Below are 12,811 nucleotides of genomic sequence, written 5' to 3'. Positions count from 1 at the left end.
CCGAGGTATCCACACTAAATAATCCCACTTTTCCCATTCAGTCTCAAGTGCCTTACATAGTCTTTCGTAGGGATGTAATCAAACTGAACTACTCACAAGCTGTCCACGAGGAGCTCGATAAAAAACTTTTGACTTGTATTCAGTCAAAATCGAGTGCAAGTAACTCAATAATTATTCAAGTCAAATTCGACTATTGATTTTTAAAGTTCAGTGGTTCATCATGCCTTACCGAGCATAAAATAATTAATTAAAAATTATATATTTAGTTATTATAATTTTACTCTTTTAGGTATGGGAGTTGTATATATTATCAGAATTACTCTTTTTATCGACTCAAGTACTCGAACTTAATTATATTCACAAGAAAATCAAGCACAATCGAGTTAATCTCAGGTTTTCGAACCATTCTTCCAATTCAAATTCCATTTCTGCTACTCGCTCGAACTCAAATTTGAGTTCAAATAATATATATTTACTGTCGAGTCGAGCTCGAACATAGCGATACTCGCGCTCGACTCGGCAAGATTACATTCCTAGTCTTTCGAAATAGTTTGGTAGTATATGACTTCGGATTTTACGAATATAAACAAGATACCTCGACATGAAACTCGCATAAGTGTATGGGTGCAGGTTGAAACTCATGTTTGTGAGGTTTACGAGATCGAGATCTCAGCTCTCATGCTCAGATGACGTCGACCCTTTGTAAGGGGAAATATATCTGGAGTACAAAATATGATGATTTAGGAGTAGAATGTGTTGGTTTAGACGCGGCGTCGACATTGCTCATAGGCCACCTGGTTTCCAATAGTCCGCACCGACTAAAGATTCCCATCTATAGTAGGACTTGGACCAACCTAATCCTTATCAAGAAACCATACACTAACGGAAACGAATTAAGAATAATCCTGCTTTACTGGCCCAACCCATCAAGGCGCTGTACTCTGAATGTATTTTGGAAAAAAAGGCAGTTCCGCGTATATATTTCCACAAAATTTCCTGCCCATTAACTGGTAATTATATAAGGAAAAAAATGATGATTATGTTGATTGAATCAATCAATGCGTATCTGCTTGCTCTTGGAATTGTTTCCTCCTCCTCCTCATAGTAAGAAAACTACTAGATACGTTTCCTGCTCGAGGAAATTTTTTGCTAGACCAGCCCAGCTTTTGAGTTTTGACATGGAGAAGCTGTATGGGGCACAATTAACACATCTGTTAATGCTTTTATTCTTCCTTGCAGGCATGCATTGTTGCTTTTGTAGAACAAATTTGAGTGCTTGCTGTCTTCAAGAAGAGAGATATGCTTTCCAGAAATTCAAAGCAAGCCTCTCCGAGCCAATCTTCCAGTACCAAAGAAATGCAACCCTCATGGACCATCGCAATCTACAGCGGCTGAAGATCACGAGGCAGAAGATGATGAAGACAGTAGAGAGGAGTCAATATTATTGTTCTATATATGGGTTTGTGATTGCAGGTTTTGCCACTGGGTTCTGGGGGTTTCTGAGAATCTTGGTGCTGAAAAAGGGCTGGAGACATGCCATTCATTTTGGCAGCTTCTTGGTTTCTGCAAAAGACAGAATTCCTCTAGAGATAGCTCTGAAAGCCAGGAGATTTTCACTTTCTGCAGCTTGATCATGCAAAATTCTGTCGCAACACTTGCGTTGGACTTTGCTTGCGAAGGTTAGCACCCATGGTGATGTCAGAGTCAAAGAAACACAACCGTTATGATTCCGCACCATATATGTTTGTATTCCGCACCTTGTTTGTATGGTCATTTTTCTTCAAAAAGATTTTTAGGTTAACTTAATTTTTAACTATTTTTTATCTTATATATATCAAATCGCTATAATATATATTTTTTATCAAAAAATAGCTATATGCTAGTCCAACTAATAAGACTATTGGAAAATGTATATATCATAAAGGAGTAATTTCAGAAACCTCTCCTGAGGTTTTTGACCATTTCACTAAACTTTCTTGAAATTTTTAATATTACACTTACCTCCCGTGATAATAGATGATGACTATAATAACCTTTATAATTTTTCAAAAAACAAGCCATTGATATAAAAAAAAAGGAAAAAGATAACAGAAAAATGAAAAATGAAAAAAAGAATTCTTCTTGACCTGACTATATATTATGGCCGAATTATTTCAACCATTGCCATTAAATTATAACCTTTTATCACTCAAATGTGCTAATCAAGGTAAATGTCTCCTTCATTCTATTACTCAAATATACTACTGCCTTTGGTGATGATGGAAGTAATCATCATTACCAACAACCCAATTGTTTATATCATTGAACACAAAAAACTATTGGATTACATGAAAGTATAATTTGATAAACCGTGCTAAGATTACTATCCTAAACTTGCATTTTGTTGATATTTTGCTTCGTTTCTCTTAATAGACATCAAACTTGTTTTCAATTAAATTGTGTCAATTCAGAGAAAAAATGTGGATTGATTTAGGATGACCAACCCAAATATTGAGAGCAGAGGTTAGAAGAATTTTGGTAACTAAGAGCTTGGCCGTTTGAGTGAGAAAAAGGTAAGAATTGTGAGTTTTATAACAAACAGTTTTGTAGGCAATATATGGAAGAAACCTATAGAGAGATAAAGATTATGAAGGTAAGAATTACGACGATGGATTTTAACATCTAAAACAAAGAGTTTGTTAGAAAGAATAAGAAGTGATAAGAATTTGAAAATTTGAATGGATATAAAAAACTATAGAAATGAAAAATATCAAGGCATTGGTTAAGTAATAAAATTCATAATTTTGATAATACCCAAATGTATTCTTGACTTTCAAAAAATTTTAATGATTATTCATATTAAGGAAATTTAGATGAGAGCATATACTTTTTTTTGATCTTACATCATCAAGGTGAAACCTAGACCTATGATCTAGAGGAGGTATGTGAAAATTTTAAAACGTGAGGAAAACTATCTGAAATTACTAGAAACCTCGAGGGACGTTTCTGAAATTGTCACTATCATAAATAAGCATGCAAGCTACTTTTACTACCCAAGTATTGATTTACACACATCTATATAAATACTTTCTTTGTTGAGTTATCTTTTCTCTCAATATGAAACTAACGGTTGCATACATCCCCACGAGTATCTATAGCGACGGTGGAAGTTTGAATTTCCGGCCCTGGGCAGACAGAGGGTGGTGCCTGGTGCCACCGCTTGAGTACTCGTTCCATCTTTTTCATTGAAAAAGAAGAGAAAAAGTAACCATATGATTGTCATCCTTTCGCAGACAGAGTTGAACATAAATGATGATTGTAAACCATTGTTAGAGGATAAGTGATAGGGCAGAAACTAAGTAATAATGAGGAATATATTTTACAAAGAAAGGTGGTCGAACAAGAGCATATCATGTGCGGAAGAGTAAAGACCGATGACAATGAATATGATCTTGTCCCGTATTTACTCAAACAAACAACGCTCGCTCAGTAGCTTCCTTACTCCTTACTTTCAGAAAGCATCTCAAAATATTACAAAACCAACAAAAAAAATTTTTTTTAAAAAAAGGTACACAAGGAAAAGAAAACAACAGCAACAAGTAGAGATGGGGACGCTCATCATCAATTGGTATTTACTAATGCATGCATTACAATCATCCATTTGTGCTGTCACCAATCCCAAGTTCGAACCAATATTTATTGTAATATTTTTTATGATATAATTTATAAAAAATAAAAATATATATTAAAAAATATATTCATGATACATGTAAAATATTATTTAAAAAAAATAAAACATCCAAACAAATCCATTATTATTTCAGAGTCAGAAAAGGGGCCTTTAGAGTTAGTGCCCCTATCGAGACTAGGTCTGTTAATGGGCCGAGTCCAAGCCAAAATTTATTATTTCAAATTCGGACCCGACATATAAAATCGGATTCGAATTCGACCGGTTTATCCAACAAATCTTCTACTCTAGTTTCGGATCCAGATTCAACGGGTCTCGACTCCGAGTCTGAATCTACCCGAAAAAAAATTATGAAATTTTATAATTTCTAATAAAAATAAAAATATATATATTTATACACTAATTTCTAACTAATACAAAAAAAATCAAATTAACTTTATTCAAATACATCACCCTAATCAAATTATATTAATAAATATATATATTTTAAATTATTAATCCATTTATATCTAAATTTAAATCTAATACGAGTCAAAATACTATATTTCGTAACCGATCCATTTTTTTCTTTGTCAAAACGAATCCGGATCCAGGTCTGAATAACAGAATTAAATCTCTATCCATATCCGCAATAATTTCACAAATTCGGACCAGATTCGTGTCTAGACCCAGATCGTTGACAGGCCTAGTCACATCACGAGAAGGAAAAAGAAAAGAAAAATTAAAGATGGCAAAATCCTAGCCAATTTATTGCAATTGATTGATTAGTTAACATGTTGGTTAAAGCAATTGAAACGAGGTAAGCCCCCAAAAAAAAAAAACAATTGGTGGTCAACATTTGCAACATTTTTGCATACTCCACCAGTATTTGACTACAGAAGTATTCTCTAATTACAATTTAACACCCCCCCCCCCAAAATTTATTAAAAAAAAAAAAAAAAGGGCCCGGGTTTGTCCCGCCCTTTTTTTTTAAAGTTAATTTTTATGACGTCATGATCAATTAGTAATAGTAGCAGTAAAACCTACCTACTTGCCGCTCCACAAAAATTACAAAATTATCACAAAGCAGTCCCGTCAATCAATCGTCATCCCATCTTAATCCCGGAAGATGATATCATTAGCAATGTCCATTAGGGGGCCGACACACGTCGGAGAAAATTTCCTCGCAAACAGAAACGGGTCACGCCTTCTCCTCACGCTCCCTGACCAATCCGACGCGTTGGATCCTTCCGTCCCGTATCTGGGCTTGGCTTTTCTGAGGGCCCTGATCATCTCCGGTCCCACCTCCTCCTCAAAATACGTCCTCGGGTGACCCCCGTAGCCGCCCCTCCAGTCCACGTGCGTCAGCGTCGCCGGGACGCATCCCTGTGGGTCCGCCTTCCTCAGCAGAGTCGGAAAATAGTGCTCCTCCGGGTAACACGTGTCCGGGCTCAGGCACGGCAGCTTGAACTTGGACCACAGCCGCCTGTCACGCGCGACGATCCTCGCGTGCTTCCGTTTCAATACCCAGAACTGCGACCCAATCCGAAAGTCCTCGAACTTCACCTCCGGCTCCATCACCTCCTCCCCACGCGCCGCCCACCGCTCGTACGCCCCGGGCTCGTCCTTGAGGATCTCGATGAAGCTCTTCTTGGACTTGATCAGGATCCTGTAGGTAGATTTGAAGGAGCGGAGCGGGATGCAGGAAGGGGAGAGGAGGGCAAACATGTAGTTGGACGCGTCGTCGAGGAGCGCGCGGGAAAGGAGGCGACGCGCTGCCGCGATGAGCGTGGGGGAGTGTCTCCGAGTTGGCTTGGAGGGAATGACCCGGCGAGCGAACACGCCGCGGAAGGGCGGGGTGGTGTAGTTGAAGCTGGGGTCTGCATGGATGTAAATGTTGTAGAGATATTTGGGAGTGTTGTTGAAGAAGAGTTCCCAGAGGGGCTCGAATGGGAGCGGGGTGGTGGTGAGGAACATGAATGCTAATTTCTTGAGGGGCGGTTTTGGGTTTGGGTTGACTCGTAACAGCTGCGAGTTATCATCTTCATCCGTTTCATTAGGGGCAGCTCCTCCGCGGACGGTGGCAGCTTGAGATAGTGATGGTGAAGAAGAAGAAGAAGATGATGATGACACGGTATCAGTAGCAGCAGCAGTAGTATTTTTGTTGTGGGGTTTCTTTAAGGTTTTGACAGCGGGAAGTAAAGCCGAGAGTGGCCTAACTGTAGCACTTTTATTTGCTCCAGTAGTACTGGTGGGGGCGGAGGTTTGAAGGCAGGAGGTGGCGGAGCGGGTAGATGGGGTGGAGGAGCTGGGGGTGGTGATGGTGAAGATTATGGCAAGAGGTAAACAGAGGAGGAGAGCGCAAAGGAGGGAGAGGGGGGTTGGAGAGAGCATGATGGTTTGAGCTCAATACTTCCTTTCTTGATTCCTTTCCGGTGAGATCAGAATTTTAAGAGGTTTGGGTTGGAAAGCAAGAAGTTGGTACGGTTTGCCGGGAAAAGAGAAAATGAACGGCGATGATGGAGTGATGACATTTTTTCCAGTGAACACTGAGCTGAGCAACTAAATTGAAAGTCAAATTATCTGTTTGTGTTCTTATACTCCGTATCTTTTAATGGAATAGTATAGTATAGCGGTCGAGGTTGATATATATATATCTATATATATTTATACACATTGGATACTATTATCTGCAGTAATGCCTAGTGAAAGTTGTGACGAAACAGTGAAGAAAATTTGTACGCCAATTCCAACCTTTCTATTATGTGCTTTCAATCACAAGTAGTAGTAGTAGTAGCGTAGCAATTGGTCAATGCTGGATTAGATCAAGAAAGTAGTAGTCATTGAGTGGGGATATGTGCTTTTTTTTTTTTGGGCAAAATGTTGAAACACGTGGCTTACATGCCAGGTTGATTATCATTATACAAACTTAAAAAAAAAAAAAATTGTTGCTTTTTTTTTTTTTTTTTAGCAAATTGGGCAATGTAATACATGTTGCCTCCTTTATTTCTTTCTTTTTCTTTTCTTTTTTCAAGTTTTTAGGGCCACAAAAGTTAAAGGAGGGCATGGCATGAAGGGTACAGGGGAATAGTTCTCATGAGTCATGATCCTAATGAAACGCAAATCACATTTGGTTGGGACAAATTACTTGCTACCAGTAAGTATAGTAGTGCTAATCTTGTTTAAGGAAAGCCAAAAAGCAAAAGAAAAGGATATATATATATATATATATATACATAGAGAGAGAGAGAGAGAGAGAGAGAGACGTTTGTTGATAATAGACAAACGAGGCAAAGGCAATTTGTGGATGGATGACCATGACCATCCAACGTTGATTTGAGTGCAAACAAGCATCAAAATTTTGCAATAAGGCAAATGCCAATCCATCCACCATTTACCACCACACCCTTTTCTTCTTTCTTTCTATCTAAGAGTGCTGATTGAAAAAGACCCGGGCGTTAAAAGTAGTGCAAAAAGTGCTTTTCACGTAAACAACTTTCTACTCCAAAGCCAACGTAGAGGAGGGTTTTTGGATTTGGTTTGTGGATTTGGGTTAAACCCCATGAATTGAGTTCGAGTCTCAGTTTCGTTGGATTCCTTCGCGCACTTAACGTGCTAGAGTCGGGTTGGGATGCCGAATTTGGATTGCAGGGGATTAATCAGGTCTCATAAGAATTGATCCGGACATCCCTGTGTCGATAAAAAAAAAAAAAAATCCAGCTGCCCAGGTGCTAGATAGAGTGCATTTTTGTGCACAATGTGTTCTCTCTTTTGAATTCCTCCACATACAGCATCCAGACTCAAGAACCGAATACCTGACTACTGGTAGTTAATTTGGTTCATATTAATGCGTGAATTTTTTTTTTTTTTTTTGCTGACGAAGTGGATGTCCGGATCAATTCTTATGGGACCCGACTAATCCCACTCCGGCCGGCTCAGGAGGAGAGGCCCCATCCCTCGGACATGATAACTACGAGACTCGGACCCTTGCGGATACTGAACACCAGTTCCTAAGGAGACTTGTTGAGACCAATCGAGCTGCGTGATATGAACTAATATAAAGTGTCACTAAGACGTGCATATCTAGGCCGCAAAATGAACACCACCACCCCCACACTCCAAAAAAGAAAAGAAAAGAAAAGAAAAGAAAAGAAAAAAGAACCCAATTACCTTTGGACCTCAAGTTCCTCCACGTGGCTTGGGATGCACACTGGACCCGACATCCGTCTTGTTGTTGTACTGGTTGGACCTAAAAGCTGGGACATGGGCCTGCTTTCTTTCAGGACTGGTTTGGAAATCCTTTTACGGGCTCCTAATTAAAATTTGACCCAGCCAAAATTTGGTTGGGTACGACGGTATCACGTCCTCGTGCTTGAGGGACTAGTGGGCGGAAGAAGCCTTAGGTATGTGGTCTACCAAACTCAGATTTGCAAGTAGTAATTCTCAAGGTGCTATTTGTTCACCTGGGCCCCCAAATGTATGAGAATTTAAGCACAAGCTGAAAAAGTCTTCGAAATCCGAAAGAGAAGCGTAGTACAAATTAGATTGAGACCCTCCGAAGAAACCCTCTCAGCTACATATTATTATTGCCAGGAAATCCATTACTCTACACCACTCTACCTGTCCTGCATTTACCATTCTCATCTTGACAGACTTAAAAAGAGTTTAGCTCCAATCGTGCCCAATAATTGACAACTAGAGCTGCAGACGAATCAAACCGCTCGCAGGCGGCTCGACTTGGTCAAATCGAATTTAAAAATATTAAATTCGTTAGCAAGCGAACTCGAATATATATATATATATATATATATAATTTTTTTATTTTAATAATAAAATTACATATATATATTTTTATTATTTTATTATTTTTTAAAAATAAAATAATAATTATTTTTTATTTTTTTCAAGTTCAACCTTTAAATTGATAGTTCGTTGAACTTGAATTCGAATTCGAGTTTAATAAAACTAAATTAAAACTCGGCTCGATTAGATCAATTCGATTCGACTCGTTCGTAGTGCTGTGAACAACAAATGATGCTTAATTCTATCTTCTATTACTAATTCAAGAAAGATTAGCAAAGAAGCCCAATCACTACCACTAGCAAACAGTCGATTTGTAGTAGGGTAGGGAGTACGGTGGAAGTTAGAAAAAAGGGTTGCATGAGTGAGGCCGGGGTTTGTCTAGCGGCCACCGACAGTGACCAAAATCTTGCAACCGAGTTTCCCTCCCACTGCATGAATGGTCAGGACGACTCATCATCAGGATGAGTAACCAGACAAAGCCACGAAGGGGTCATACACTGTTGGGATGCGGGAAAGAGAGAGATATACTCAGAGAAGAGGAAGAGAGATGGAGGGAGGGCCTGAGGCAGGGAAGCAGGCATGTGGATGGGATCAGTGGGGAACACTCCAAACTCTATCAAGTATCAACACCTCCTCCTTTGCCTTGCCTTGAATAATTGAGGGCAAGTGACAGATAAAAGCGAAAGTGCAAATATGCAAAAAGTTTTAGTAAGGTCACGTCCACTTCCCTGACCCAATCACCCCTCCTGACTCTGACTCTATTTATCTCCGTCCCCTCTCTACTCTTCTCTTCTCTTTCACACGCATAAATAGCAACAATACCCATTATCACTGTGTCTCAACAGTCTGTTTTCTAAAAAAACTTTTATATAAAATATGTTATACATAACGTAAAATAAACAAGTTTAGATACATTTGATTTTGATCATCTAGGTGAAGCATACTTAAAAACTAAAGTTTGAAGTTTTGAATATTGGTAACGAAACACAACACGCACTCTCAAAATTAGATTGTGTTTAGATTGTATTTTTTATAAAAAAATTTACTGTAACGATTTGATGTATGTGAGAAAAAAAGATAATAAAAAAATATAATTAAAAAAACGATGTAATTTTTCGACGAAAAAAAGTAATTCAAACAAAGATCTAAGTAATTCGTTCTTATCAATTGAGTCAATTAATTTGGGTTAGCACCACTACTGTAGTTACTCCGTTCAAAGTCTTTCTTCAATCCATCTTTTCTAAGTTGTACTGTACCACTAGCGTTCAAATCAAATTCTATGACCAAATACAGTCACCCCTCACCAAACAACATAGGCATTACTGTTGTTTCTCTTTAGTGCTTTTGCTACGCCCCACAGGCTTATTAGCTGTACTGAGTTTCCAAAACAGAGTACTGCGTTCTCTCCTCTCACTCTGTTCTTGACTTCTTCTTCTTCAACAAGAAGATGCCTAGACCAGGCCCGAGGCCTTATGAATGTGTTAGGAGAGCTTGGCACAGCGACAGGCACCAACCCATCAGAGGCTCTTTAATCCAAGAAATTTTTAGGTACTTTTTCTGTTTTTTGCCTTCCTATGGAACCACGCTTGAATAACTGCATGCATTCGTAAGGAAATTGCAGATATACGCAAGCATCAAACTCTGGAAATGTTAATGGCTGGTTGTCCTGTTTGTCTCTTTGTTCTTGAAGGATTGTGAACGAAATTCATAGCTCAGCTACTAAAAAGAACAAGGAATGGCAAGAAAAGCTTCCTATTGTTGTGTTGAAAGCTGAAGAAATCATGTATTCCAAAGCCAATTCCGAGGTTAGGCCAAACCTTTGCTGCTATCGAGGTGGCACTGTGTCGCTCATTATTTTTAGTGTTGGCTTCGTTTTTTCTTTTCTTCTTTCTCCTTTTTCCCGGTGAAAGTTCCTCAGGACTTTTCTTTATATGCTTAGGCTGAATATGTGGATATCAACACACTTCGAGACAGAGCAAATGATGCCATAAATACTATAATTAGAAGGGATGAGAGTACGGAAACTGGAGAGCTTCTGCAGCCTTGTATTGAAGGTATTTTTTTTTTTTCTAAATAACATTTTATTCCTTCCAAGCACTTATTACCGGTGTGGAAATGGCTTCTTTGCAATTTCAGAATTAGCTGCTTCTTGGGTGTATATTTCTCCTTTTATCAGTAATACTCGTGATGCTGGCTGTGTGTTGACTTGAGGCAATAATTTGAGTTGGGATAGGATAGTTTCTCAGTCACAACAGTGCAACTGTGCATAGATAGTGATCTTTCTTTGGCTCTCTTGTTTCCTTTTATGTGTAGCTGCTCTGCATTTGGGCTGCACTCCTAGAAGATCTTCAAGGAGTCAAAGGAATATTACTCCGAGATGTTACCTTAATCCAGAAAAACCTGAGGCTATATCTGTTTCTCTAACCAATTTGGACAACAAAGTTCAAGGAAATTATGCAACTAATTGCTCCTTCATTCCCCAAAGTCCAAATCTTTTGATGAATTCCGCCGATACCTGCTTAAATTATGATAATTCTGGCATCCAAAAGACAGATTCTGAGTATCCCAAACTGCGAAATTCTCCGAGCATTAACCATCAATCTCGACCAAGACTAGCACCTTCTTTATCAAGCTCATGTTCTGTTTACCCCTTATATCATGGCAATCACTTTCAATTTCAAGACTCTAGCAAGTCAAATTCTCACCTCATGAAGACTGATAAGAAAGGTGTGATGAAAAGGCGTTCAACTTGTGGACAGGATGCTTTAAATGTTATATCACAAGCAAGTTCCCATTATGTTTCTGAGACCCCACATGGAAGTGGATGTGATTTATCATTGCGTTTGGGTCCTTTAGGAGTTTCATGCTTAGGTGAAGAAAATAGTTGCCCCCAAGAAGTGGAAGATGGTGGTGGTTTGGGTACATGTAAAGTGGGAAGCAAGGATAATGATTTGTCTTCACAAAGTGACAAAGACTTCTCTTTCTTCCCTAAACCCAATGGTCATGATATGCTGGACTCTTCTTCAAATAAATGGAGTCATAAGACCCAGAATGTGAATATTGAGGCAACTTTGAGAAAGCGAAAGGTGGCTGTTAGTCATCCTTCGGAGGATAGGCAGTATCGTTGGCCGCTGAAGTTCCCATTTAAGCAGGTCAATGGAAGGATTAACAGTTCAGATCAGCAACAGACTTAAGCTTTTATGGCTCTAAGTTTTGCAATTTAACAGGCTATTCTTCCTGCTATCCAACCGATTTCTTGTATGTTGTAAATCTGGAAATACGGTTTTGTGTAAAGAGGTGGCAAGCAAGTCTGATGGTATGCGGCAATTTGTACTGAAACATATGACAGTTTCTTGGAGAAATGTGATCATGAAGATTGTACTAAAGCCTAACTCTGTAAGAGAAGCCTGAAAATGAGAATCAAGTAGGCTTAACATGAAGTCTCAAGCAGTGGAAGGGATCTGCTGATATGTTAACTAAAACCAGTGAGGTATTGGAGAGGAATGTGTTTTTTTGTACAAGTATTCCATGTGGCATGACATACTTTGCTAACTAGTCAGTAATCAGTCACTGGTACAAGTGCAAAATAATATGTTTCAATAGTCTCTGGATGTATGGTAGAGAACTGAAAAGCTGAGTTCCTTGTAGAAGTTCAAATATGAAGGTGATGTGGACTGACCTCTGGCTCCAACATGTAGCGTATGGACTTATTCTCAGCTGAATTCGTCATTTTGCTTCTAGGGTGAATTGCTTCCCCTTTGATACTTTATTTGTAATATAGGAACTTAAAGGGTCAGTCATGTAATCAATCGGGGGTAGGTAATAAATATTTAACTTGTTCATAGGGCCTCTTGAAGTCGTGGAGAAATAGTTCATGGTAAATCTGAAGAAGTGTGCTCAATCAAGAAGTTCTCTGATAATGCATTCTGAAGTTTTTATTAATCCATATTTTCTGTGCACGTATCGGATGTGGCTATATCAGTTATTTTTCTTTCATTCCTCATCTTGTTTTCTGCATTATAGCTTTTTGCAGTCCTTAATGCTGGAAAGATTTTTGTGCTTTACTTTGTTTCCTTAATTTTTTTTTTTTTTTGGGGGTGTTTGGGGATTATGGTCAGTTTGGAAGAGGGTTTTTATTTACTTTTGAAGAAGACAGACCCCTTCGAGGCTTGGACGCTTGATTATGTAGAGCAAATGGACCTGTCTTTATTGTGGACCACGTTTTGTCTGGATTTTGAGTTGATGAAATTCATTATGGTGGATAGGGATTATTCTTTGCAACATTACCAGCATGAAGATACTCTTCACGGAACCTAATTACAATCTTGATTCCTCGTACTTGGGGTAATTGGAACCTTTTTC

At 38.7% G+C, this 12,811-nt stretch overlaps 2 protein-coding genes across 2 annotated transcripts; one reads left to right on the top strand and one right to left on the bottom strand.

Moving 5' to 3' along the window:
• Positions 1–4,388: 4,388 nt before the first annotated feature.
• Positions 4,389–6,393, bottom strand: LOC113706306 (glycosyltransferase BC10-like). The gene has a single exon (XM_027228178.2). It carries the CDS (start codon positions 6,038–6,040, stop codon positions 4,763–4,765), a length of 1,278 nt encoding a protein of 425 aa, XP_027083979.1. The 5' UTR covers positions 6,041–6,393; the 3' UTR covers positions 4,389–4,762.
• A 3,268-nt stretch (positions 6,394–9,661) lies between these two features.
• LOC113706333 (uncharacterized) lies at positions 9,662–12,391 on the top strand. Its single transcript, XM_027228217.2, has 4 exons — positions 9,662–9,997; positions 10,140–10,254; positions 10,389–10,503; positions 10,763–12,391. The coding sequence occupies exons 1-4, from the start codon at positions 9,897–9,899 to the stop codon at positions 11,641–11,643; spliced, it is 1,212 nt and encodes a 403-aa protein (XP_027084018.1). The 5' UTR covers positions 9,662–9,896; the 3' UTR covers positions 11,644–12,391.
• Positions 12,392–12,811: the final 420 nt, after the last annotated feature.

The sequence above is a fragment of the Coffea arabica genome, chromosome 8c (genome assembly GCF_036785885.1).
Source record: "Coffea arabica cultivar ET-39 chromosome 8c, Coffea Arabica ET-39 HiFi, whole genome shotgun sequence".
Taxonomy (NCBI): domain Eukaryota; kingdom Viridiplantae; phylum Streptophyta; class Magnoliopsida; order Gentianales; family Rubiaceae; genus Coffea; species Coffea arabica.
The sequence above is the reverse complement of the archived record's forward strand: the minus strand, read 5'-3'. Positions and strand labels throughout refer to the sequence as shown.

Bases quoted from the DNA above. Each gene is read 5' to 3' on its own strand.
- LOC113706333 (XM_027228217.2), top strand. From the start codon at position 9,897: ATGCCTAGACCAGGCCCGAGGCCTTATGAATGTGTTAGGAGAGCTTGG. The intron at 9,998-10,139 runs GTACTTTTTCTG...TTGTTCTTGAAG, and splicing joins TTAATCCAAGAAATTTTTAG to GATTGTGAACGAAATTCATA. The intron at 10,504-10,762 runs GTATTTTTTTTT...TTTTATGTGTAG, and splicing joins TCTGCAGCCTTGTATTGAAG to CTGCTCTGCATTTGGGCTGC.
- LOC113706306 (XM_027228178.2), bottom strand. From the start codon at position 6,040: ATGCTCTCTCCAACCCCCCTCTCCCTCCTTTGCGCTCTCCTCCTCTGT.